The 27,221-nt window shown below is 36.4% G+C and overlaps 2 protein-coding genes across 2 annotated transcripts; both read left to right on the forward strand.

The window, feature by feature from the left end:
* Positions 1-2,848: 2,848 nt before the first annotated feature.
* Positions 2,849-8,271, forward strand: LOC148207037 (uncharacterized). The gene is made up of 6 exons (XM_088109424.1): positions 2,849-2,871; positions 3,945-4,316; positions 4,398-5,490; positions 6,067-6,440; positions 6,627-7,562; positions 7,875-8,271. Exons 1-6 carry the CDS (start codon positions 2,849-2,851, stop codon positions 8,269-8,271), a joined length of 3,195 nt encoding a protein of 1,064 aa, XP_087965550.1.
* A 13,837-nt stretch (positions 8,272-22,108) lies between these two features.
* On the forward strand, positions 22,109-26,678 carry LOC124843664 (DNA repair protein RAD7-like). The gene is made up of 6 exons (XM_047320464.2): positions 22,109-23,531; positions 23,794-24,227; positions 24,507-24,668; positions 25,214-25,289; positions 25,874-26,029; positions 26,286-26,678. The coding sequence occupies exons 1-6, from the start codon at positions 22,386-22,388 to the stop codon at positions 26,436-26,438; spliced, it is 2,127 nt and encodes a 708-aa protein (XP_047176420.1). The 5' UTR covers positions 22,109-22,385; the 3' UTR covers positions 26,439-26,678.
* Positions 26,679-27,221: the final 543 nt, after the last annotated feature.

Here is a 27,221-nt window from a genome sequence, read left to right on the forward strand (position 1 = left end):
TAATAAGAGACAATTATTTTTTATCATTACTTTTTAATATTTGTTACTTTTATATAAATTTGTAACTAAATAATAGTGATATTGTGGTAAGGAATAATTAATGCACTGTATAATTTTAAAAAAGTAATAAAAAAACATCCCTTCTGAAAAAAGTATTATATATAGAAATAGAAAAAACATTTTGAAAGTAGATACAGTGATGATATTTAATATTATATGTTTATGGATGATACTTATCGTATACTACGATTTAATTTTTATCTAAATATAATTAAATTTATTTATCACAATAATAAAAAAATTAAAATCTAAAAAACACGGCACAAAAACTAGTTAATTTATATACTTTTTCAAAGTGAAATTGTTACAAGTTTAATGGAGCTTGTTAAATCTTACATTTTAATATTTGAAAATGGGTATTTAAGAGTGTCGGTGAAGAATGAATATTGAATAATTGCATATAAAAGATTAAGTGAAACTAACAGCATATAATTGCAGCCTGTAATTGACAACCATTAATGCATTCTTAATTTAATTCTGAAATTATGTGTGTGGTGTCGTTAGCTGGATGAACCTTTCAGACACGCAAACTGTATAACAGACATTGAACATGTTTTTTTGACTAACAACAAATATTCACTTAATTAGGTCATATAATTCAAATTTCGCACCCAATTTTTAACTTACAGTGTGCTCCATTTTTATTTTACTTTCTCATTTCACTACAAAACCAGTGTAAACGTGTGACGACGAAGATTCCAAAAGGAATTTTGGATGCATTATTTAAATATTGAACCACCTTATCACTTTCATCTTCAGTGGTAAACAATAATGCTCACTTTTCTCAAAATCCTTCTTAGTTTTGTCAAACGTTGTCAGTAGACAACATCCATCGTTCCGATTCACTTTCACATTGGACAAATCATAAGTGCCCTACCAAACGGTTTCCGAGTAATATTAAATGCAAAACGTGAGGTCAATTTAGCGTACTCATTAACTATTATATATGATAAGTGTGAAGCCCTAAATAATTAACGCACCAAAATCCACTCTTTAATCACCATTAAACACGTTTTGACACGTCAAAACCAATCTGCATGCGCCTGCCATGTGTCACTAAGGGAGCGTTCCGGAAAGCTTGGTGGGAAACAAGTGGCATGCAGTGGATTGGACGTTGGTTTTGCGTAGAGGAAGGAAATTTTTACCCTCTGCATGCGCTGTCACTCTACTGTCACGTCAGAAGCTTCTAAAACGTTAGTGGAAAACCATGTGGCAGTGCGTGAATGCATGGCTGGCTGGCGAGGAAGAGAAAATAATTTCTCTGATACGCTTCACTTCAATTCAAGCTTTCATCTTCTTCCTCACGAAACCCTAACCATTTCTTTTCTCCAGCTTCTCTCTAAACCCTTTCCATCTTCTCTCTACGATCACTCACCACCAGAATCTTTGATTCCATTTCAGAAACCGTAGGATTATTCTCGGAGCTGTAAGCTTTCATTTGAACCGATCAAGTTTGAATTCTGTGACTGGTGAGTTCTCGTTCCTGAAAACGTTCTTCTCTTCTGTTTCTGCGAACCAAACTCTAGTTGCATGCTTTGAGTTAGGTCTGAACTGTGTGAAATTGTTGGTATTTTAGATTAAGTGGAAGTGGTCGAGTAAGTTTCTGGATAGAAAGCTGTGAGAGCGAGAGTGAAACCCTAGCAGTTGGAAGTTCACTACTGAACCAGGTAAGGGAAGCTTTAGTAATTTAACTTATACTTGTATGTTGTGTGTGAAAGCATGAAACTGTACTGGATGTATGAACTGTATGATATTTAAGTATGCATGAACGAGTACTGTGAAATGGATGGATATGAATGATATTGTTTGAACTATATGCTGAGAATGAAACGTATGATTTGGAAAATGAATGATTTCTGTATGTTATGAGATGATAATATGAATGTTGGAATGTATGAGAATTATGGTGGAGAGAAATCATAAGCTATGAAAATCTGTAAAGTCATTGTAAACTGAAAAGTCTGGAAAGTATTATGTTCTCTGATTGATCAATTACGCTCGTCCTTGTACGGTCATTTACCGTTTCGTTTTCTCTAAATTTGGATTAGAGTTAAATTCTTTCATTTGGAAAGAATTCTGTCTTAAAACGAGCGTCCCCAATTGAAATGCTAAAATTGAGTGTTCGTCCTAAGTGGCGTTCGGTCTTAAACCGAACGTTCGTTCAGAAAGGTAAACAATATGTAGCGTTCGACCTTATGTCGAGCGTGCGTCTTTGCTAGCGTTCGACCTTATGTCGAGCGTGCGTTTTTGCTAGCGTTCGACCTTAGTTCGAGCGTGCGTCTTTGCTAGCGTTCGACCTTATGTCGAGCGTGCGTCTTTGCTAGCGTTCGACCTTATGTCGAGCGTTCGTCTCTGATAGCGTTCGGCCTTCAGTCGAAAGTTCTACGGCGCACGGTGTTATACCAAGCGTTCGTCCAAAATAACGCTCGGCTTTATAATGAGCGTCCGTTCTAAATCGCGCAAAGTCCCCTATTCAGCGCTCGTACAAACCGAATAACTCCTGATTTCTAAATAGCGTTCGTCCTGATTTCTAAATAGCGTTCGTCCTGATTTCTAAATAGCGTTCGTCCTGATTTCTAAATAGCGTTCGTCTATACAGTAAATTAACGTTCGTAATTTTAAAGAAGTGTAACTAAGAATGAAAGTATGATGATGAGTGAATTGTGAAATGTGCGAACCATATTTGAGATGAGGTTATGATTTTGGAATTTGAACGAGCGTTCCAAGGAGGAACGTCTCTATGAATGATTATGTTGAATGGTAAAGTGTGACCAAGGAAAAATCGCTGATGGCTGATCATCCTGATATTCCGTGAGTGCTCTCCTCATGTAGAGGAGGGTAGGTCATGCGTGGGAATGGCAGGAGGCTAATAGGGTTAACCTCGGTTGGCAGCTGATGAGGGTCCCAGTTACTACACCAACCGGGTGCATGAACGCCTGCGGTTACTTGGATTCACACAGTCCGGACGGTCTGTCTTAGGATAGCTGGATGATTTATATTAAGCTTAGACGTATTGATGCATGTCTTGTGTGTTAAATGCGTGTGTTAAATTGTATGTGATATGTATGAATTAAATTACCTAAGCTTACCCTTGCACTCTCCTTGTGTTGTCTACTGTTGATGTATGTCCGTCTTGTCAATGCAATGATCATCCGTTGTGGATGTGAGCAGATGGGGAGGCGCCACTTGATGCTATGTTGGAAGAAGAAAATTTGGAAGACGCCAACCTGGTCGAAGTGGAAGTTAAAGCCGAGCAGTAGCTCGCTCGTTCTTAGTAGCTGTTAGTAGTTTTATTAGCGTTTTGGACGTTCGGTTATTGTATTGTAAAACCGTTCGTTTTTAGCTTTCGTTGTTTACTTTGGGGCTCGACTTTGTAATCGCTGGAACTTATAGCCGTTCGGTTTCTGTCTCTTGTTTAGTTGTAAAGACTGATGACTGATTACTGTTAATTGTAATTAATTCTAATTAATGGTAGTTACTATTTATTGGGATGTTACATTTATTGGTATCAGAGCAGTTTTGTTCTATCAAAGGACATGTAGGGTTATGAGCATACTTTGTTTTCGTTGTGTGCTTGTTATGTACTGGATGAGTTATTGCTCATTTAACTTTTGAACAATTCTGACGCTAGTTTTCTGATGAATCAGAGGACGAATGGCGCCTAGACTCCCTCCACCTCCCCAACCGAGTGAGTCCGATACGTCCAGCAGCACTAGGTTGTTGGAAACCGTAGTTGAACGGCTGCATCAACAGAACACCACGTTGCTGGAACAGAACGCCACCCTGATGCAGCAAAACCAAGCTGCTATGCAAGGTTTGGAGGCCTCGCGTGTCAACTCTGAAAACACGCAAAGGCAGTTAATGGAGATCTTGGCTGCAACTAGAGGTGCGCCTGGAGCATCCTCTTCAAACGTTGCCCAACCGAATGCTGAATGGAGTTTGGAGAGTTTCCTTCAGCATCACCCTGCCAAGTTTAGTGGAAAGTGTCTTCCAGACGAAGCTGACCAGTGGCTGAGGGATATGGAAAGGATATTCAATGCCAAGAGGTGTCCAGATGAGAACCGCTTGGCCTACACTGAATACTTGTTAACTGGAGAGGCGAGCCATTGGTGGGCGAGTGCCAGAGCCATTCTGATGGACGCTCAACAGCAGATTACTTGGGAAGTATTTAGAAACAAGTTCTATGAGGAATATTTCCCTGACAGTGTCCGTTTTGCCAAGGAGGTTGAGTTTCTACAGCTCGTCCAAGGAGGAATGTCAGTTTCGGAATATACGAACAAGTTTAAACACTTGATTCGCTTCAATACAATGGCCACTAGTGAGGAGTGGCAGTGCAGAAAATTTGAGAGCGGTCTACGCAGTGATCTGAAGGTGGTAATTTCCAGTTTGTGTATCCGAACATTCCCTGCCATGGTTGAGAGGGCTAAGGTGTTGGAGAAGAATTTGGCAGAGGCGGAACGTTTGAAGAAACAACAAACAGTAAGGGGGCCGATTGTCTCGAAGGGGAATGTAAATCAGAGAGGATCCCCTTACGCTCGTCCAGCAGGCAACGCGAGTGGATCCCAAGCCTTGACTACTGTCGAACAGTCTGGACAGTCAAGGAATGTAGCATGTTTCCAGTGTGGAGGACCACATCTTCGGTGGGCTTGTCCTCAACTGAATGGGGGAAAATACTGTACTAAGTGCAGAAGGAATGGGCACTTGGAGAACGAGTGCAGTGTGGGAGGACGTGCGGCAATGAGACCGCCGAACGCTGGGAGAGCTCAACAAGGCAGAGGTGGACGTGCACAAGCTACGGGGAGAGTGTATGCGATTACTGGTGCTGAGGCCGCTCGTTCAGGTACGCTCATCACCAGCACTTGCTTGTTGTTTGGAAAGCCTTGTGGTGTGTTGTATGATTCGGGTGCAACTCATTCCTTCATCTCGAAGGCATGCGTTGAGAAGCTTGGGTTAGTGGAGAGTGAATTACAGTTCGACCTGGTGGTGTCAACCCCAGCGGCTGGTGGGATTAAGACGTCCACAGTTTGTGTGAGATGTCCAATAGAAGTTGAGGGGCGTAGATATAAGGTCAACCTCATTTGCTTACCCCTTCAAGACTTAGAAGTAATTCTGGGGATGGATTGGTTGGCCACCAATCGGATCATCATTGATTGTGGAAATAAGGAGTTGGTCTTTCCAGGAGAGGAGGAGGAAGAATTATCTGTTGATCGTGGTCAGTTGAAGGAGGACATCATGGAAGGAGCGAGCTGTTTTCTGATCCTGACGTATGAAGACAGCGAAATTGAGCGTTCGTCCAATAACGAGAGCAGTGGAGGACGAACGGTAGTAGATGAATTCCCGGATGTCTTTCCGGATGAAGTTCCTGGTCTACCTCCTATCCGTGAGGTCGAGTTCACGATCGACTTGGTGACCACTGCTGCACCCATCTCGGTTCAACCTTATAGGATGGCACCAGCAGAATTGGCTGAGTTAAAAATGCAGATTGAAGAATTGATGGATAAGAAGTTCATCAGGCCAAGTGCTTCACCATGGGGAGCTCCTGTGTTGTTAGTTAAGAAGAAGGATGGCAGCTCTCGACTCTGCATTGATTATAGGCAACTGAATAAGCTGACCATCAAGAACAAGTATCCCCTTCCAAGGATAGACGACCTGCTGGATCAGTTGCAAGGTGCGTGCATATTTTCGAAGATTGATCTACGTTCGGGCTACCACCAGATTAGAGTGAAGGAGGGAGATATTCATAAGACAGCGTTTCGGTCTCGTTATGGTCATTATGAATATGTGGTGATGCCCTTTGGAGTGACGAACGCACCTGCAATCTTCATGGACTACATGAACAGGATTTTCAGACCGTATCTGGATAAGTTTGTTGTAGTGTTCATTGACGACATCCTGGTCTACTCCAAGAACGTTGAAGAGCATGAAGATCACTTGAGAATCGTCTTGGGAGTGTTGAGGGAGAAAGAATTGTATGCCAAGCGTTCAAAGTGTGAATTCTGGATGAAGGAAATCCAGTTCTTGGGGCACGTCGTTTCTGCAGGAGGGATTGCAGTGGATCCAGCCAAGGTGAAAGCAGTGCTGGATTGGGAGCGCCCACGTTCGGTCACAGAGGTTAGAAGCTTCGTGGGGCTCGCGGGCTACTATAGACGGTTCATTGAGGGATTTTCTAAGATAGCAGCCCCTCTGACTTATCTCACCAGGAAAGATCAGCCGTTTGCATGGACTGATCGTTGTGAGGAGAGTTTCCAGGAATTGAAGAGGAGATTAACGAGCGCCCCAGTGTTGGTCATTCCAGACACGACCAAACCTTTTGAAGTATATTGTGATGCGTCGTTTCAAGGTTTGGGCTGTGTACTGATGCAGGAAAGGAAGGTAGTAGCGTACGCTTCTAGGCAGTTGAAGATCCACGAGAAGAATTACCCCACCCACGACTTGGAGCTGGCAGCAGTCGTGTTTGCATTGAAAATATGGAGACATCATCTGTATGGAGCAACGTTTCAAGTATTTAGTGATCACAAGAGTCTCAAGTATCTCTTTGATCAAAAGGAATTGAATATGAGGCAAAGGAGGTGGCTGGAGTTCTTGAAAGATTATGAGTTCGAGCTGTTATATCATCCTGGAAAAGCAAACGTGGTGGCTGATGCCTTGAGTAGGAAGGCTGTGAGAGTCTCGGCAATGATGGTGAAGGAGCTGAGTTTGGTAGAAAGTTTTAGAGATCTAAGGTTACGGTTCGATTTGGGAGCGAACGTGATTAGATGCTGTAACCTGGTACTTTCCAGTGATGTGTTTGAGCAGATCAGAGTGAAGCAGCGTGAAGATGAGGAATTGACTAAGATATTGAGTGCGCTCGGCACAGATCAGGCTAAGGAATTCAATATTGGTACGGATGGCTTACTGCGCTATATGGATAGAACTTGCGTTCCAAACGATGGTGAGCTGAAGAGGATTATAATGGAGGAAGGACATCATAGCCGTCTTAGCATGCATCCAGGCATGACTAAGATGTATCAGGATCTACGTTCATCATTTTGGTGGCCTGGAATGAAGAGTGACATTGCACGTTTTGTATCTTCTTGTTTAACCTGTCAACGTGCGAAGGTCGAACACCAAAGACCAGGTGGATTGCTGCAGCCATTGGAGATTCCAGAATGGAAGTGGGACAGTATTTCTATGGATTTTGTGACCCATCTACCGCGCACAGTCAGAAACCATGACTCGATTTGGGTGATCATAGATAGGTTAACTAAGAGCGCTCACTTCCTAGCAGTTAACTTGAAAATGTCAATGACGAATCTGGCAAAGTTGTACGTGAAGGAGATCGTTCGCTTGCATGGAGTTCCTTCGAGTATCATTTCAGACCGAGACACGAGATTCACGTCTCGTTTTTGGCAATCGTTGCAAGGCGAGTTGGGAAGTCAACTACGAATGAGTTCTGCATATCACCCTCAGACGGATGGCCAATCTGAGCGAACCATCCAGACACTTGAGGATTTATTGAGGACGTGCGTCCTAGATCATGTGGGAGTTTGGGATGAAGTTCTGCCGCTCGTTGAATTCACGTACAACAACAGCTTTCAAGCAAGCATAGGGATGGCTCCGTTTGAAGCTCTTTATGGAAGGAAGTGTCGAACACCTTTGTGTTGGTTCCAAGAAGGCGAGAACGTTTTCACTGGACCAGAGTTAATTCAGCAAACAACCGAGAAGGTGAAACTAATTCAAGAACGACTGAAGACGTCTCAAAGCAGGCAGAAATCCTATGCTGATAAGAGGAGAAGACCCTTGGAGTTCGCTGCTGGAGATCACGTGTTTCTCAGATTAAATCCAATCACTGGAGTGGGGAGAGTTCTCCGTCCAAAGAAGCTTTCACCCAAGTTTGTAGGGCCTTATCAGATTCTGAAGAAGATTGGATCAGTTGCGTATGAACTAGCCCTACCACCTCAACTGTCCAACCTGCATCCAGTCTTTCACGTTTCTCAGCTCCGCAAATACATATCTGATCCATCACACGTACTGGAGTTGGAAGACGTTCAGCTTCGTCCAAACCGAACCCTGGAAATGCAACCAGTCCGAGTGGAAGATAGTCGTATCCAGCTCTACAAGGGAAAACAAGTTAATCTGGTGAAGGTGGTGTGGGATGCGAGGACTGGAGACTCAACATGGGAGGTTGAAGAGGCCATGAAGGAGCTGTACCCTCAATTGTTTAACTGGTAAGTTTTAGAATTTTCGAGGACGAAAATTTTTGTAGTTAGGGAGATTGTGAAGCCCTAAATAATTAACGCACCAAAATCCACTCTTTAATCACCATTAAACACGTTTTGACACGTCAAAACCAATCTGCATGCGCCTGCCATGTGTCACTAAGGGAGCGTTCCGGAAAGCTTGGTGGGAAACAAGTGGCATGCAGTGGATTGGACGTTGGTTCTGCGTAGAGGAAGGAAATTTTTACCCTCTGCATGCGCTGTCACTCTACTGTCACGTCAGAAGCTTCTAAAACGTTAGTGGAAAACCATGTGGCAGTGCGTGAATGCATGGCTGGCTGGCGAGGAAGAGAAAATAATTTCTCTGATACGCTTCACTTCAATTCAAGCTTTCATCTTCTTCCTCACGAAACCCTAACCATTTCTTTTCTCCAGCTTCTCTCTAAACCCTTTCCATCTTCTCTCTACGATCACTCACCACCAGAATCTTTGATTCCATTTCAGAAACCGTAGGATTATTCTCGGAGCTGTAAGCTTTCATTTGAACCGATCAAGTTTGAATTCTGTGACTGGTGAGTTCTCGTTCCTGAAAACGTTCTTCTCTTCTGTTTCTGCGAACCAAACTCTAGTTGCATGCTTTGAGTTAGGTCTGAACTGTGTGAAATTGTTGGTATTTTAGATTAAGTGGAAGTGGTCGAGTAAGTTTCTGGATAGAAAGCTGTGAGAGCGAGAGTGAAACCCTAGCAGTTGGAAGTTCACTACTGAACCAGGTAAGGGAAGCTTTAGTAATTTAACTTATACTTGTATGTTGTGTGTGAAAGCATGAAACTGTACTGGATGTATGAACTGTATGATATTTAAGTATGCATGAACGAGTACTGTGAAATGGATGGATATGAATGATATTGTTTGAACTATATGCTGAGAATGAAACGTATGATTTGGAAAATGAATGATTTCTGTATGTTATGAGATGATAATATGAATGTTGGAATGTATGAGAATTATGGTGGAGAGAAATCATAAGCTATGAAAATCTGTAAAGTCATTGTAAACTGAAAAGTCTGGAAAGTATTATGTTCTCTGATTGATCAATTACGCTCGTCCTTGTACGGTCATTTACCGTTTCGTTTTCTCTAAATTTGGATTAGAGTTAAATTCTTTCATTTGGAAAGAATTCTGTCTTAAAACGAGCGTCCCCAATTGAAATGCTAAAATTGAGTGTTCGTCCTAAGTGGCGTTCGGTCTTAAACCGAACGTTCGTTCAGAAAGGTAAACAATATGTAGCGTTCGACCTTATGTCGAGCGTGCGTCTTTGCTAGCGTTCGACCTTATGTCGAGCGTGCGTTTTTGCTAGCGTTCGACCTTAGTTCGAGCGTGCGTCTTTGCTAGCGTTCGACCTTATGTCGAGCGTGCGTCTTTGCTAGCGTTCGACCTTATGTCGAGCGTTCGTCTCTGATAGCGTTCGGCCTTCAGTCGAAAGTTCTACGGCGCACGGTGTTATACCAAGCGTTCGTCCAAAATAACGCTCGGCTTTATAATGAGCGTCCGTTCTAAATCGCGCAAAGTCCCCTATTCAGCGCTCGTACAAACCGAATAACTCCTGATTTCTAAATAGCGTTCGTCCTGATTTCTAAATAGCGTTCGTCCTGATTTCTAAATAGCGTTCGTCCTGATTTCTAAATAGCGTTCGTCTATACAGTAAATTAACGTTCGTAATTTTAAAGAAGTGTAACTAAGAATGAAAGTATGATGATGAGTGAATTGTGAAATGTGCGAACCATATTTGAGATGAGGTTATGATTTTGGAATTTGAACGAGCGTTCCAAGGAGGAACGTCTCTATGAATGATTATGTTGAATGGTAAAGTGTGACCAAGGAAAAATCGCTGATGGCTGATCATCCTGATATTCCGTGAGTGCTCTCCTCATGTAGAGGAGGGTAGGTCATGCGTGGGAATGGCAGGAGGCTAATAGGGTTAACCTCGGTTGGCAGCTGATGAGGGTCCCAGTTACTACACCAACCGGGTGCATGAACGCCTGCGGTTACTTGGATTCACACAGTCCGGACGGTCTGTCTTAGGATAGCTGGATGATTTATATTAAGCTTAGACGTATTGATGCATGTCTTGTGTGTTAAATGCGTGTGTTAAATTGTATGTGATATGTATGAATTAAATTACCTAAGCTTACCCTTGCACTCTCCTTGTGTTGTCTACTGTTGATGTATGTCCGTCTTGTCAATGCAATGATCATCCGTTGTGGATGTGAGCAGATGGGGAGGCGCCACTTGATGCTATGTTGGAAGAAGAAAATTTGGAAGACGCCAACCTGGTCGAAGTGGAAGTTAAAGCCGAGCAGTAGCTCGCTCGTTCTTAGTAGCTGTTAGTAGTTTTATTAGCGTTTTGGACGTTCGGTTATTGTATTGTAAAACCGTTCGTTTTTAGCTTTCGTTGTTTACTTTGGGGCTCGACTTTGTAATCGCTGGAACTTATAGCCGTTCGGTTTCTGTCTCTTGTTTAGTTGTAAAGACTGATGACTGATTACTGTTAATTGTAATTAATTCTAATTAATGGTAGTTACTATTTATTGGGATGTTACAATAAGCCAAAGTTTATCTAATAATATATGGTATATTGTACATAATTAAGTCACTTGTAACTAATAAAATAATTTTGATTTTGTGATTTAACAATATAAAAAAAATTTATCTTAATCTAATACAGTGCATTAATTATATGCTTTACTCTCGAGTTATAACAAATATGTACATCTATTATTATTATTATTATTGTGTAAGCTATACAATTATAGAATATTTAATATGTTAATGCAAATTTGAATTGGTGTAGAAAATATTTTATAATTAATGGTTTCTCGAAAGTCTTTAACAAGATTCAGTATCAAATTTGAATATATTAAAACACAAGAAATTATATTAACTTGTAAAGAATATTGGAAAGGGGTGCGAGGGAAGGTAGGTGAATGGCATACCTATGGTGTTCCAGCGAAGCCTCCCAATGAAAGTGGAGAAAGTGGTGGAAGAATATGACACAAAAACAACCACGAAGTCTAAACATGGTAGAATAGAAATTCCGCATCACAATATTTTTTTTTTCTACTTATTTTCTTGTTGTCATGAAAAGAGTAATATTTTCTTAATAAGATACATCAAAATTATTTTTTTATTATAATGTTTTAATGTTTGAGAATAAAACTAAAAGAGAAAAAATAATTTCACTTTAAGATTTTTTTTGTTTCATTCCTAAATTGCTATTATTTTTTCTTTTAAGTTAAAGAGAAAGTTATTGTAATATTTTTTATTAGTAAAAATATATTATTATCTATTATTTATTCTGTTTCTTTTTTTTTATTAAAAATTATAGAGTTTGATTATGAGAAATGTATCATACGACCGTCTGGTCAATTACAATCTGGATGGTCAATTATAAGTCGTCAACTTAATTACGACTTAGACGGTTAATTACTAAGATATCTGGTTAACTACAATTCGAATGATCAACCACCACTCCAATAATAAGTCATTGAGTTTGAACAATCATCTAACATATTGGACAAAACTAATTTGTCAAAACATAACCAAACTACATCAATCCTAAAAACCAATTAATTCAAGGCTAAAACCTGATTTTTCATGTTTCAGCTAACTTTAATCAAAAGTTCATCACAAAATCTATAAATAAATGTTTAAGGTAAGAGAGTGAATTGTGCATTAAATATAACATTCATTGTTATTTATCTAAGTTGATCTGATTTTGACATTAAAGTACTTTCTGCAGGTACCATCAAAACAATTAAAATGCATGGAAGACTTCTCACCAAACAAAACTTAGACCTCAAACGACACGTGAAAGACAGTACAATTGACCTTGACCTCATACTTAAAACAAAAAAGAAATAGCAAATTGTTACTTATCTTTATTGTTATTAATTGTAACCTTTGATGAATTTTGTGTATCCCATAAAGTTTTTAATGGTGAAATTATCAGGATAAAAATAAAGACTCGGATTGTTCTTACAAAATGAGTACTTACTTGTTAATTTTGATTTGTAATAAATTAGAGAAAGAGTAGAGGCCATAAATGATCTTTGATCATTATCTCACAATAACATTAAGGGTTAAATATGTTTTTCGTCCCTCAAGTATCACACGATTTTGGGTTTAGTCCCTACTCGAAACTTTGATTGCTTTTAGTCCTCATAGTTTTGAAACTATTAGTATTAGTCCTTAAAATTGAACGATGTTAACTTTTGTTTGATGTGGCAAACGGAGATGCCACGTCTTATGTTAGCTTCCCTCTTCACTCTATGCCACGTTGCTTTTCTTTTTATCTGGCCAATAAGAATCTGACACGTGCCAGCCCCCTTCCACCCCAAATTAGGGTTTGTCAGATTGGAAAAACTTGCCCATGCACCTGCGCCACGATTTTGCTCTTCTATCTTACGCCGTCATGAGCCAAGAACACGAGAAGGGAAGGGTTACTCTCTTGCAGGTGGCGAATGGAGTTTCTGCTGTGTTTTTGGATTTGCAGGTCTGTTGCAGGTGACGGCGCATCTGGATGACGATGATGATGCGAGGGAGGATGTCGCGACTTCCAAGGATTTTGCGCGTTGAAGGTGGCATTGATGGAGGATGGCGTCGCTGCAGGGGAGCTTGCGAGATGAAGGCGCGACGACGGAGAGGCTTAGGTGATTTAGGGTTCGTCGCAGAACTCGCGATTTGGGATTTTGCTTGGTTGTGGTTCTCGATTGGTCGGAGCGAACTCAGTGTGCGTCTTCCGGCACTGTGCGATTTGCGATTGGGGTTGCTCGCGTTTTCTAGATTTGTCTGAGTTTCACGTGATTCTAGGAATGCCATGGATGACTCGCGAGGAAGAAGAAAGGGCTCCGCTGTTTGAATTCTTTGCAGGTGAAGAATGGAGATGCTTGCTTGATCTACGGCTTGGGCTGTTGTGCGATTGGGGTGATGGTGCACGAGAAGCGAAACCGTGGTTGCTCTACCGGAGAAGATGAACGAAGTTCTCAAGCACAAGCAACGTGGCAGAGAGTGATGAAGCAAACTGGCATAAGACGTGGCATCGCCGTTTGCCACATCAAACAAAAGTTAACGTTGTTTAATTTTAAGGACTAACAGTAATAGTTTCAAAACTATGAGGACTAAAAGCAATTAAAGTTTCAAGTAGAGACTAAACCTAAAATCGTGTGATACTTAAGGGACGAAAAACATATTTAACCGTAACATTAACTTTAAACTTTGTGACATTAAAGGCAATAATAGAAAAAGAAAATCTTTGTTTGATATTGTAGCTGCATGACATGTTTTATATATAAAAATAAACAGGTTAATAAGTGAACTTAACTTGCAAAATCAACTTGGTAAGGTTTGTAATAACTTATATATTATAAATTCGTTTTATAGATATTAAACGTGAGACGAAACTAACGATTTAATAAAAGTTTTTTTTTAGAATTTAGTTGTAAAGATGCAGCATGATTTTAATTTATTGGTATAGATAGTTTTATTAGCAATTATAATAGTTTAAAAAACTTGTTTTAAATAGTTTCAGTTTTTTTTTTATTTTTTAGAATATTCTTGTTTTTGTTTATAAAGATACATTTAAATTTTTAAATAAGTTGGTTAATTAATTTAATCACTTGAATGAAATTTGAAAAGAAATTAAAACAATAATAGCAAATTAAAGTCTTTGTTTTAATAAAAAATTCAATAAATTAAAGAAATAAATATTAAAAAATATGTATGAATAATTTATTTAACTATAACTTTCGTTTCAAAAATAAAATTATTTTTTAATTTATTTGACATTGTTTCATTTAATGATTATCTGTATAAATTGTAAATAAGTTTTAAAATTTTGTATTTGCTTGCTTGGATCTTTCGTATTGCTTACTATATCTAATGACTTTAAAAGCATTTCATTTTAAAAGTTCTACGAAACCTATTTCATATTTGATTATCGGCTAAGTACAATGCATTCCACCTTTTTAAATATATATATATATATATAGACACACACACACACTAAAATACAATTTAAATAAACAAACCCTCAAAGTGGCTCATATCAATTCGGCTTTAGAAAGAGATTGTTTTGGGCCATACTACTTACTGATTGACTAGCTAAGCCAATCCATTGTTATCCACTGACTCACTTCATGAAAATTACATCTATAAAAGATTTAACGAAATTTTTTACCACTAAACTTTGTATTTATTGTGTGATTTTTCTGGTTGAATTTTTAATCATATATGTAGCTCCATAAATTTATCATAATAATTTTTAAGAACATATTAATAATATTTTAATATATTTTAAATGTCTCCTGCATATCAAGTTGCTGCTGGAATGGTGATCACTTAGTCTATTTTATAAGCTTAATGTTATTTTAAAAAAGAATCTCTTACCAATACAATATTAATTTAATATCCAAAAATATTAATAAAAATTATTAAATTTGTATAACAATTGTATTTACTAGGAAAGAGGTATTTCGTATCTTTATATATTTTAAGAGAAAAATAGTACTTACCTATTGAAGGATAAACGATAGTGACTGATTGATAATGCATTGTATTATTAGAAAAGTCATATAGTATAGTTTAGGTTAAATAACATAATTCTTTTTTATTACTAATAACGTTAGTATCAAATTTAGATAGTTAGAGAGGAGTAATGTGTCAATTGATAGTTTTTTATTATTTTTTATATTTTTTTTAAAAGAAAATTTTATTATATTTCAAGTTGACTTCGTGTCAGTAATAGTTATTGTTTTAATTTCAATTCATTCTCAATATTTTTATTTTGTCTTAATTCTATTCTTAATTTTTTTTAAAATTAAATATTTTTTTATCTCTTCAAATTAAAATTAAATTAAATTTTTCATAAATGTTATACAAATATTTTTATTAAAATTAATATTTTTATTAAATATTTTTTACAAAAGATCAAATTTATTTGTATTTATATTATATATTGAATTTTATTTAAAATTATTTTCAAATTTTAAATTTATTTGTTACAAATATTATAGATCTGTTTAAAATCATTTTAAAATTTTACATTTGAATTCATAAAATTGTTATTTTTAAACTAACTCAAATATTTGTATAGAAATAATTGAATTTTACGCAATTTAAATATATATAATTACTTTAAAAATTGAAAAAATTGAAAAATTTATTTTATTTTATGAAACATAATTGATAAAAAAATTTAACATATTTTTTAGTTAAAATTAATTTTGAATTTTTTTATTAACATTATTTTATATTGTCAAACCCCTGAAAATGACATGTGGAAGAAAATGGCAGATGTCTCAAAAAGATGAGCTTGAGTATTTTATATGGCTTTCCCAAAACACAGCTCATCCCATGTCTCAGAATTTACATCTCTCTAAAACTCAAACCTTTACCTTTTCTCTTCTTTCTATCTAGAAATCCTCCGTCTTCTTTCACTTTTTTCTCAAACAGCCACCGTCTAAGCAATTTGGGAGTCAAGATCTTCAATCTACACCGATCAAAATCAAGTTTAGAGTCAAGTAAGTTCATTTTCTTCTTAGAAATTCTACTTCCTGGCACATGCAAACCAAGTTCCTGGTTGCATGTGTTCATCAGCTCCTTCTTCTTAGTTCTGCCTATTTTTCTAGTAATTTGGGTTGGTATTTCTTCACTGTTCGGTGAAGTATAGGTGTTCTTGGTATAATCCTGGGAAGGAAGCAAAGTCTGGAAAAGAATAATCATTGTTCGGTCCGGTCAAGAGGTAAGGGAAGCTAGATAATTTAATTACTTGATTTTGATGTATGAAAATGTTGTTTGATAATTATACATGTGTATGAAACTGATCTGGATAAAGCTGTATGAGTATAAAATTGGATGAATTGGATGTTCGGTGCTGTTGGTGTGGAATATTGATGATGTGATTATGATAATTTTGTATCTGCATGATTATGGTTCAGTGGCCGAGTGAAATTGAAAGGTAGTGTGGTATTGAAATGGGGAAATTGTTTAGGTTTGGTTTGTATGGGAAATCTGATTCTCGATCATTGAGTTTATGATTCTGCAGAATTGATTCTCAAATATGTGATGAAACTCTCTTAGCAATGTTAGAAAAGTTTAAGCAATCTTAGTCCAGTATAAAGAAGTGTTTGATATATGTTTGGAGGATTAGAGGTTGGACGAGTATAGTGAAATTGGTAATGTTTGGTGTGATCATTATTCTGCAGAATTATGTAATTCAATAAGGGTTTGGGGTTGACCGCTCGACCATGCTCTGATTTGGCTGTTCGGCCTTCTCCTGTGTTCGATTATTAATTGGGTTTGGTGTGTTTGAAGTCCTCCCAGTTCATGACCGTTCGGCCTTAGTAGAACTCGGTCTCGGTAGTGCTAATTATGTACTACTGCTCGGTCTCAGTAGTGATTGGTTTTGTATTGGTACTTGGTTGGTATTGATGTCCGGTCGAAGTTCTTAGTGTTCGGCATGAGCCCTAAGTGTTCGGCCTAAGCCTATAATGATTAGTCTAAGTTAAAGAGTGTTCGGTCTTAGACTGATACTCGGTTTCTTAAAGAGTGTTTGGTCTTAGTCTGATACTCGGTTTCTTAAAGAGCGCTCGGTCTTGTACTAGCAGTTAGGCTAGTGATAAAGCTCGGTCTTGTACTAGCAGTTAGGCTAGTGATAGCGCTCGGTCTTGAACTAGCTGTTAGGCTAGTGATAGCGGTCGGTCCTGTACTAGTGCTCAATATCGTAAATTGTACTAAGTTAACAGTGTTCGATCTAAGCCGATATTATTCGTTCCAAATCATAAGTGCTTGATATAAGTTCAAATGTTCGACTCCTACTTGAGTCTTATTCTCAAAATGACCATTCGGTCATATTCTCATATTGGGAGTGCTCTCATGTTCGTTCTTGTTCATAGGTTATGTTGAACTTTCACGTTCGGTCTGGTTTAAAGGTGGGATTATTGTTTCATTATGATGTGTGATATGTATTTAAAGATATGACGAATGAGGAAATATGTTGTTAATGAAGTATGGTATTTAAATTGTGATACACATGAAATCATAGGGGTATGAAAGAGTATTCCAGGGAGGAATATCTCAAGATTGGTTATTGAATGGTAAAGTATGAATATGGTCAGATTAAGCTGTCATTCATCCTGACATTCTAATGGTCACCGAGTCTCAAGTAGAGAATGGTGGCGCATGTGGTGAGAATAGCAGGAGGCCTGGTTCGTATAGCTTGGGGTTCCAGCTATCGGACTAAACTCATGTGTAGAGTTGGGTTTCCAGCTATAATGAGGGATGAAGGGCTAACCTCGTGTGGCGGCTTGGGTTTCCAACTATGGTAATTCTGATGATTTTCCAGATTACCTTTCCACGAGTGCAAGAACGTCGTATCTACGTAATTCATACAGTCTGGGCAGTCAGAGTAAAGTGAACAGTCAATGCATGCATTGCGGTACGATTATGGGTGGAAATGTATGATTGTTTGTTACATGATGGACTGATTGATTTATATCAGATTTATGTGAGTAATCTGTTTACATAGTTAATTAAATTACACTAGCTTACCCTTATTTTCCTGTCTTGTCTGGTTGTCCTTTCGGTCGTCCTCGTCCTTGCAATGATCACCCTGTGGGTGTGAGCAGAAGGAGCTGAAGTTTTTCTGGAGCAGGCGATGGCAGGAGAAGATGGTTCTTGTTAGGGTAAGACCGTTCGGTCTGGTGCTGGTTTTGTATTAGTAAAAGACCGTTCGGTTTAATACGTTGCTTGTATGACTGATCAGTTTGATCTTATGAGTTGTGTTAATATAAGTTTGTGTAAAGTTGTAAATTTATGGTTATTCTAGGATAGCTGTAAATTAAATTTATTCGTCTTATAAATTGTTCTATTTTATTATGAATGTAAGGACTCTTAAGTATATTTTAAAGCTATATTTTTGGGAACGTTACGTATATTAACAACTTTAACACAATTTTAAATAAAATTTAATGCAAAATATAAATTTAAATAAATTTAATTTTGTTAAAAATATTTAATAAAAATATTTGTCTAATATTTAAATAAAAATTGAATTTTGTTTTAATTTGGTGAAGATGAAATTATTTAATTTTAAAGAAAATTGAGATAAAATAATAATACTAAAACCAAATTGAGACTAAGTTACTAATACCTTAAGTGACATTGATACATGTATTGTCACTGCTACATCACACTATTATTGTCACGTGGTATGACTTAAGGACACATAATATTTTAAAAAAAGTAAAAAAAATAATAATAAATTTTAAAAATTAAAAAAAAATCATGAATTTTTAACATAGTACAATAATAACGGAAATAACCTAATTGTATAAAAAAAAATAAAAAAATTGAGATGTATAAAAAATGACTGGTTGGGGATTTCTTTACAAAAATGGAGCAAATGATATAATTTAGGGTTAAATATGTTTTTAGTCCCTAAACTATTGGCCGTTTCTGGTTTTCGTCCCTCTTCCAAAGTAAGGTACAATTTGGTCCTCATTCTTTAGAAAAACGTTCGTTTTAGTCCTCAAAATTTTGTTTTTAGTCCTCATTTTAGTCCTCAAAACGTTCGTTTTTTCGACTAAAACGAACGTTTTTTAAAGATTGAGGACTAAATTGTACCTTACTTTGGAAGAGGGACGAAAACCAGAAACGGTCAATAGTTTAGGGACTAAAAACATATTTAACCCTATAATTTAACATATAGTTTATCATTAATATCTATGCAATAATTCTTATTACATGAAAAATCTATATTCAAAGATATAGTTCAAGAAAGAAATAAGAATAAGTAATTCTTATTATATATAATTATCCACAAGAGATATTTGTATCTTAGATAATTATGTCCTTTACGTCTTTATACACACAAATTAATAGAATTATATTTTCTTGTTTCTTTTAGGCATATCTTTTTTACATTTGTACTTTTATAAGTAATAATTTTATTAAGTTCACACTCAATGTTATTATTATTGTTAGTAGAAAATTATGTGTACTGGTATCACCTAACAAGTAATAAATATTATTATCTCTAGATAAATTTATGTATACGTGACAACTTTCGTAATTTACAACTCAATTAGATAACACAATTCACAAAAGTACAAATAAACTATTTTTAGTGTTTTATCAAGTAGTTGGTATGCAATAAAAATTTAACATAGAGTATATACAATTATCAAAACTATATTTGATCCATTTCATTCTCATGCATTTACAAACATTTCAATTCTAATTTAAAATCAAAATCAACTCACAATATTACTTAAATCACATCTCTATTGACTTTGAGCCTATGATAACTCAAATTTTTCCATGTGTCTTATCTTTATTTTCATCAATATATTGCTCTCACAAGAACACAAAAGATACTAAAATGAACAAGTTAACCTAATTTTGATATAGACAAAGATTTGAGAATTAGAAACATAAACATAAAAACAAAGAAGATAATTAAAAAACAAAAACAAAGAGAAAAGAAAATACATAAAAACAATCCCACCAACTAAACAATAATTTCAATATGTAGAATTATTAAAATAAATTTCTCAAATAACTTTAATCAGATCCCTCTTGTTGCAAGAGTGCTCAGTACTCTCATAAGGTGATGATAACTACTTTTCCTTTTCTCTGAGGTAAAAACACTCAGATTCTTGTTGTTTTGTTTATCTAAGTCTGACACACACTACTCAATCCCTTGACACACACAACTCTATCCCTAGTGACTTGCACTATTTGGTTTGATTTGGTTAGTTAGGCTACTAAAATCTCATTCCTAAGATCTTCCAACAACTATATCAAGCTTTAAGATGTATGTCGAATAAAACATTAAGCATAAACCAAACCAATGGAAAACATAAACATATATATCTTTTTTTTAATAAAAGCAATCACAAGAAAATAAAACACATAACAAAGTCTAAAGAGTCACAAACGCTTAAATCACCTTGTGTTAGAACACATGTCCCTAGCACCTGCGCCAAAAACTTGTTAGTGGAAAATGACAAGTGCACCGATCATAGTAGCAAGTAAGAAATATCCTTATCTCCACAAGGACTTGTGCAACATGTGACAACTTTCATTATTCACAACTCAATTAGACAACAAAGTTTACAAAAACACAAAGAAACTTTTTTTGGTGGTTTATTAAGTAATTGGTATGCAACAAAAAATTGTCATAAAGTATATACAATTGTCAAGACTAGATTTCATCCACTTCACTTTCACACATTTACAAACATCTCAATTCTAATTTCAAGTCAAAATCAACTTGCAAGATTACTCAAATTTTATCCCTATTGACTTTGAGCCTATGATAACTCATCAAAGTCCAATCATCAATAAGCAACCATGCATTAAATTTAAGAGTTTTAAAATTACTAATGAACCATGTTTTATCCCTAAAAGCTCTAGGTATTTAATTTTAGTTATAGGTTCAAAAAACATTTTTCAACACCATAAGAACCACAAATCAAGCCACGAATGATCAAGTCACAACAAACATTAAAGATAGAAATAAAATACTAACATAGAAATGAAAAAGCATATGTATTAACATCACAAAATACATAAGATTCAATTTATTATATCTAATATCTACAAAAGGTTTAGCTCTCCATGGTGAAGAACCTAGGATTTATAAATTGAAGAGAATTGAATCCATAAAAAAGATAAAGGCCCTTTCCCAAGGCACCTAATAGCTACTCTAAGCTTCCATCACGCATTTCCACCTCCAATATGCAACTCATCTTCCTCTTTAATCCCTAAAGGGAGAAAACCACACCATGGATGAAGGAGGAAACCCAAGGAGGAGAGAGATAATTTCCTAGCACCCTAAACAACCTTTAAAGGCCTCTCACAAGCACCCAAGGTGAAGAGAAGTCGTGAAAATGAAGAATTTTCCAAAACCCTTGAAAAGAACATGCTTAAATACTCAATTTTGATACATAAGTGTCGTCGCTACCCGACGTCATCTCATAATCGCTGGCTTTATCAGTAAAAATGCAAACCAATGACTTTGTTAGACTGGTGCTCAATGCCTTTCATCACTCAACAGAAATTCTTTCTTATTAACTGATACTCAACACACTACTTTGTATTAACTGATACTCAACACTACTTTTCCACCCTTTACCTATGCAAGGGTTGGTGGTGCTCAACTCCATAAAAGTGAAGCTCTACCAACATCACTCTATAATTGAAACACTAGACACGATCGTACTGGCACAAATATTTGTTTCAAATTGATTTTTTATTGCTTAAAACATTATTCCTTTTTACTTCTTTTTCTCTATTAAATTGCTCTCTATTTATTTATTTTATATACTTAAATAAATATATTAAAGATAAAATAAATATAAAATAACTAAAATACAAAATAATATAAATATATTAAATTTGAGAATAAAACAAGATAAAATTTATAGTAAAAAAATAGATTATAAAAATACTCGTGTTAAAAATATTGTAATTGATAACTTTATTGGAGTTTGTTTTCTACCACTTCTGTGTAATCAAACTATTTGAACCGGAGAAGTATTTAAGAGAATCAATTCAATATTGGTGACACGTGTTAATACGAAATTATTTATTAAGTTATGCAAAATTATTTGTGTTTTCTTAATTAATTATATTTAAAGAATTAGGTAAGATTATCTTAGAAGAGGTTGAAAAGGAGAGTGAGTGAAATGATAGATTCAATTCTCTAATTAATAAAAATTTAATGATTAATATTTGTGTATAAAAGAAAATCTTTACTGAGAAATGACGACAGGAAAGTGTGAATTTTGCACAGGAGATGAAGAAGGGTGAACTGAGTGTGTGGAAGGAAGAAAAGAAGAGGTGAAGTATGGCGGGAAAGAAAGGAAGAAAGCATAGAGAGAGCATGGAGAAGTACGAGGGAAGTTTCTATTCTCTATCTTTCCCCGACATAACAATGGATACAATATTATTAATCTCCCAGTCTCTCTCTTCTCTTTCTTTTTGCACAATTTGATGCAATGAAAGGCCCACCAACCAACCCTTTATATTCCCCACCTTCTTTCTCTCCATTCACCAAAGTGCACAATGCTACCATTCAACCAAGCTACCCTAACTCCTAAACCCCTCAATCCCACTCCCTCACCCAACCACCACCAACCTCCACCACCACCACCACCACCACCACCTTCCTCTTCTTCTTCCACTACTCGAACCATGACGAACACCAATCCAATTCTAGATTCTAATCCTCCAAACCTCGAAGGAGATTCCGATTCTGATATTGACGCTCTCATCAATGCTTTTTTCGAACCTAATCCCCAATTCCCCTCTCTCGATCAACTCCAAGGATCCACCTCCGATGCCAATGAATCATCTCCCAAGAGAGGATTAGACACCGGGGATGATTCTTCCCACGCACCAATTCCCCTCAAACGCAGTCGTATTGACAATGTCATCTTCCCCCGCGCTGATCTCCACGCCGCCTTTCAAATTCAAAACCCTACTCCTTCTCCTTTTCCTCTCTCTCAGCCTCTGTTGCATGCCGCCGCTACCAATGGAGACACTCAAGTTGTGGAAGGGCATGGGAGGCGCCCGGTGTTTGACTCCGATTTTCTGTCCAGGGCTCTCCGTGAAGCTGAATCGGTCCTTCCGCAGAATTCAGGCGAGAACGACGTTAACTTTGACGTGGAACCTGGTGATTTTAGTGCACCTTATCTATCGCTGAATGATTTTAGGAGGATTCGGAACATGGAGCGTTTCCGACAGATAGCGAAGGAAAGCGCCACTCACTATGCTCGATTCACGTCGGAGGAGACCGCAGATGAAAGGCCGTCTTCTTCTGCTGCGCCTCAGGGAATCGACGATTCCACATCTCCGTTTTCGATCTCGATGAAGGCGATCAAAGAGGGAGCGGCGAAAAAGAAGGGGCGTGAGACGTGGGTTGCGAAGAGTCAAAAGGGGGAGAAGAGGGTCTGTGTTCCCTCCTTGCAAGAACTGTGTCTCAAAATTCTCGCGGACAATGCTGATGCCATGGTTTCCCTTGAGGGTGTGCCGGATGAGTTGAGGCACAAGCTTTGCAAACTGCTCTGTGACTCGAGAAAGATGAATAGTCACTTTCTTGAACTTCTTCTCAGCGGGTCTCCCACGGAGATTCGCCTGAGAGATTGCTCCTGGTTGACGGTGGAACAGTTCGCCGAATGTTTTCATTCGTGTGACACTGGAAGATTGGAGGTGCGTATGTTGTTCAGATGATTTTGATAGGCATATGTCATTTTTAACATAGAATGTTGAATTTTATTTAGAATGCTAGTTTTTTTAACAGGGTGGTTTATATTTTTGTTTATTAATTTTTATGTGTGTATATTTTTTGAAGGTTTTCTGTTGGTCCTTGTTTGAGTTTTCATCTGCATGCTCTACCTGTTTTCTGTGTATATGACGAGCAACTTCTTCCATGGTGATCTGAATTCTGTTTATACATCTACTTGTTGTGTAGGTGCTGCAACTTGACCAGTGTGGAAGGTGTATACCTGATTATGCATTATTTGGTCCTCTGAGACAGTCACCATGGTGGTTGCCAAGACTAGTTAATCTGTCCCTCAGTGGTGCATGCCGTCTTTCAGACAAGGGGTTGCATGTGCTAGTTTCTTCTGCCCCATCACTAAGATCAATTAATTTAAGCCAGTGCTCCCTTCTCTCATCTGTCAGTGTCAATATTTTGGCGCATTCGTTGGGATCTCTACTGAAAGAGCTATATCTTGATGATTGCCTAACCATTGATGCTGCACAAATTGTGCCGGCATTGAAGAAACTCGAACATTTAGAAGTGTTGTCATTGGCTGGAATTCAAACTGTCTCTGATGAATTTATCGGGGATTACATCACTGCACGTGGTCACAACATGAAGGAGCTTGTTTTAAAGGACTGTAGGTAAGAGCTGCGTTTACTCTTTACTGAATCTGCTTAGATTTGTGCTTGAGTCAGTTTTGAAGTTTGATTAACCATTCACCACTTTCTGAACATTGACTAATCACTATTTCTGACTTTTGGTTAAGTGTTGGTCACTCTTTGAGAACGTCATTATTTATAAATTTATGAGTTCTTTCTAACTGGGAATTATGTTTGCTAGGAAATCTCAAATTCTGATCTCCTTGCTGTTTTTCTTTGCATATTTTTCACTCTTGTTTATTTATGTTTCTTAATGTGTAGAAAATTAACAAATGCATCAATAAAAGTCATCGCCGAGCACTGTCCCGAGTTGTGTGCACTCGATCTTATGTATTTGGACAACTTGACGGATATATCCATGGGATATCTTACGAATAACTGTCGAGTACTCCATACATTGAAGCTCTGCCGTAATCCATTCAGGTGCTTTTTTGTTTTCTCCTATTTGCTCTTTCTCTTTATACATTTGCACATTGCTTTTGCTAGTTTCTGATATTTTCTGTCTCATTATAACTGTACTGTAATGTGTCTGGTCATTGCAAGATAGACTCTCTTAGAGGAGGTTACAGCTTTTAAATAAGATGATTATCTTTCTTCCTGCGTTAATATGAATTCTATGTAGCAGTGGTTAATTAATAACTATAATTTCCAATTTCTTTTGGATATTGCTCTGATGACTTTCGAGACCTGAGTTAGATTTCAAAAGGTTGATTTCAAAAGCGTTTAATTTAAGCACTTTGATCACAAGGATTGGTAATGATTGTAGCATTTGGAATATCAGGAGTATTTTCTTTTATGGGTCTGATTGACACGTTCCTTGTCATCAAGAGATTTGAGAAAATTCTTCTATGCATCTGTTAATATCACCATTTATGCATGATACAATTGGTGTGTACTGGGATGGTGATCAAGAGATCTCATAAATTCTTATCGGTGAAGAAATTTAACACATTTTTTTTCTCCACTAGTGATGAAGCAATTGCTGCATTTTTGGAGATTGCTGGAGGGTCCTTAACAGAACTTTCACTTAATAATATTAAGAAGGTGCGTTGGTATATTTACTTGTTGACTTTCCCTCGATTGACTCATATCTTGCACGCTTAAAACACCGGGCCCCTTGTATCATTAACCTGATAAAAAGCTTCTCTGTGCCCGTAAAATGATTAATTTATTTTCATAATAGCCTAAAACAATTAGGCAATTATGTGTTCAGAGTGCAATCTATTCTATGCTGGTCATAGTTTTACTCAAGCAGACACTTCAACATGTAATGTATACTTCAATTTATTTTCTCCAAAATTGAATTTTATAACTAACAAAGTAATACTCATATGATAAACTATGAATAAAATATGAAAGTTCCTTGCCGTGAAATGATCGGGCATATTATATTTCTGGTTTACGGAATCATATGAAACAATCTCTCCCAACTTGTAGTCAACTGACTCTTGGAATATTACTATTTAAAACAATCCCTCCTAAAACAAGACTTGGATATTACTTAACGAATTAAGGTCGTTGTTAATATTCTATTTGGTTTTCAATTAGCATTTTGGCTGTGATGACAAACAAAACCTTGTTTATAATGTTTTATTTTCTGACTGTATGACACATTTGGTTTAATTCAGGTTGGGCACCATACAGCCTTATCTCTTGCTAGTCATTCAAAAAATTTGCATACTCTAGATCTGTCTTGGTGCCGAAATTTGACAGACAATGAGTTGGGTTTGATTGTAGATAGCTGCTTCTCACTGAGGTTGCTTAAACTTTTTGGATGCTCACTGGTAAGAATGTTTCATTTAATTGAACTTAAAGGCATTTCTATGATGAATCTCTGCTGATCGTAGAAATATATATATATATATATATATATATATATATATGTATGTATATATATATATATGTATATATATATATATATATATATATATATATATATATGTATGTATATATAACATTATCGTATCAGAAGTAGTCTTTATATGAAGAAACTAGATGATTTTGTAGGAAAAAGGTTTAAAAGTTACATATTTTTTGTAGGTAACAGATGTCTTTCTCAATGGGCACTCAAACCCAGAGATTCAGATCCTAGGATTGAAGATGGCTCCTTTATTGCAAAATGTCAGAATGCTTGATACCTGTGAAGGTCCTTTGCGTTATTCACCAGTCTCGGTAGATTTGATATATAAATGACAATTAAAAATGGAACATATTGTTATTTCTAGTAAAAGCAGACATAACTTTCTGCCAACGTGGTGCTAACCAGAAGGAGACAGTGTTGCCCGATTACTTTTAGTTTTACTGATGCCATTGTTGTTGCAAGGATTCAATCCCAAACATACAGACAATTCATATTCATTATGTACAGTGGATATGTAAATTTTACTGAGACAGGTAATAATATTTTTTTCCTGAAAGGAAGAAAATTATATATTTCCGTACGGGATAAAAAATTTGCAGTCAGATGACAATTTACTCGTTTTTTTAACTTTACAATCATATAATTGAAAAGAATCAGGACTAGCAAAAATAGTTGTGTAATTTGAGTGAACCCATGAAAATGTGTTTTTATTCGGGAAATAATCTTAGATTCGGATTTAAATTTCCATATTGAATTGATATTAAAATTTTATGGATAAATAAAATTCTAATTTATTTTGCTATGTCCACTTCAATCCAACTCAAATATATTGAATTGTGTTTTTCAACTAAATTAAATTTAATCCAATTCAAATTCATGGATTAAGTGAAGTTGCTTAATATGAACTTGAGATCTAATTTATTAAATAATAATACTGTTTTATTTATTTTATTAATTAAATATGCATTTTTGAAGTATTATATATTTACGTATCAGATAATAAAATTTATTCTTTTTAAATCAAATAAAAATATAACCAAAAAACTTTGAAATTATAGTTAAAAACATTTAACATAGAAAACAAAATATAGCTGGTGAGCCGTAAAGAGGCAAGT

Source organism: Vigna umbellata, chromosome 1 (genome assembly GCF_029865625.1).
Source record: "Vigna umbellata cultivar VRB3 chromosome 1, Vumbellata_1.0, whole genome shotgun sequence".
In the NCBI taxonomy this organism is placed as follows: domain Eukaryota; kingdom Viridiplantae; phylum Streptophyta; class Magnoliopsida; order Fabales; family Fabaceae; genus Vigna; species Vigna umbellata.

Coding starts and splice junctions, on each gene's coding strand:
- LOC124843664 (XM_047320464.2), top strand. CDS start 22,386: ATGCTACCATTCAACCAAGCTACCCTAACTCCTAAACCCCTCAATCCC. Junction 23,532..23,793: donor GTGACACTGGAAGATTGGAG/GTGCGTATGTTG, acceptor CTTGTTGTGTAG/GTGCTGCAACTTGACCAGTG. Junction 24,669..25,213: donor CTCTGCCGTAATCCATTCAG/GTGCTTTTTTGT, acceptor TTTCTCCACTAG/TGATGAAGCAATTGCTGCAT.
- LOC148207037 (XM_088109424.1), top strand. CDS start 2,849: ATGGCTGATCATCCTGATATTCC. Junction 2,872..3,944: donor GCTGATCATCCTGATATTCC/GTGAGTGCTCTC, acceptor GGCTGCAACTAG/AGGTGCGCCTGGAGCATCCT. Junction 6,441..6,626: donor CAGGAAAGGAAGGTAGTAGC/GTACGCTTCTAG, acceptor TATGAGGCAAAG/GAGGTGGCTGGAGTTCTTGA.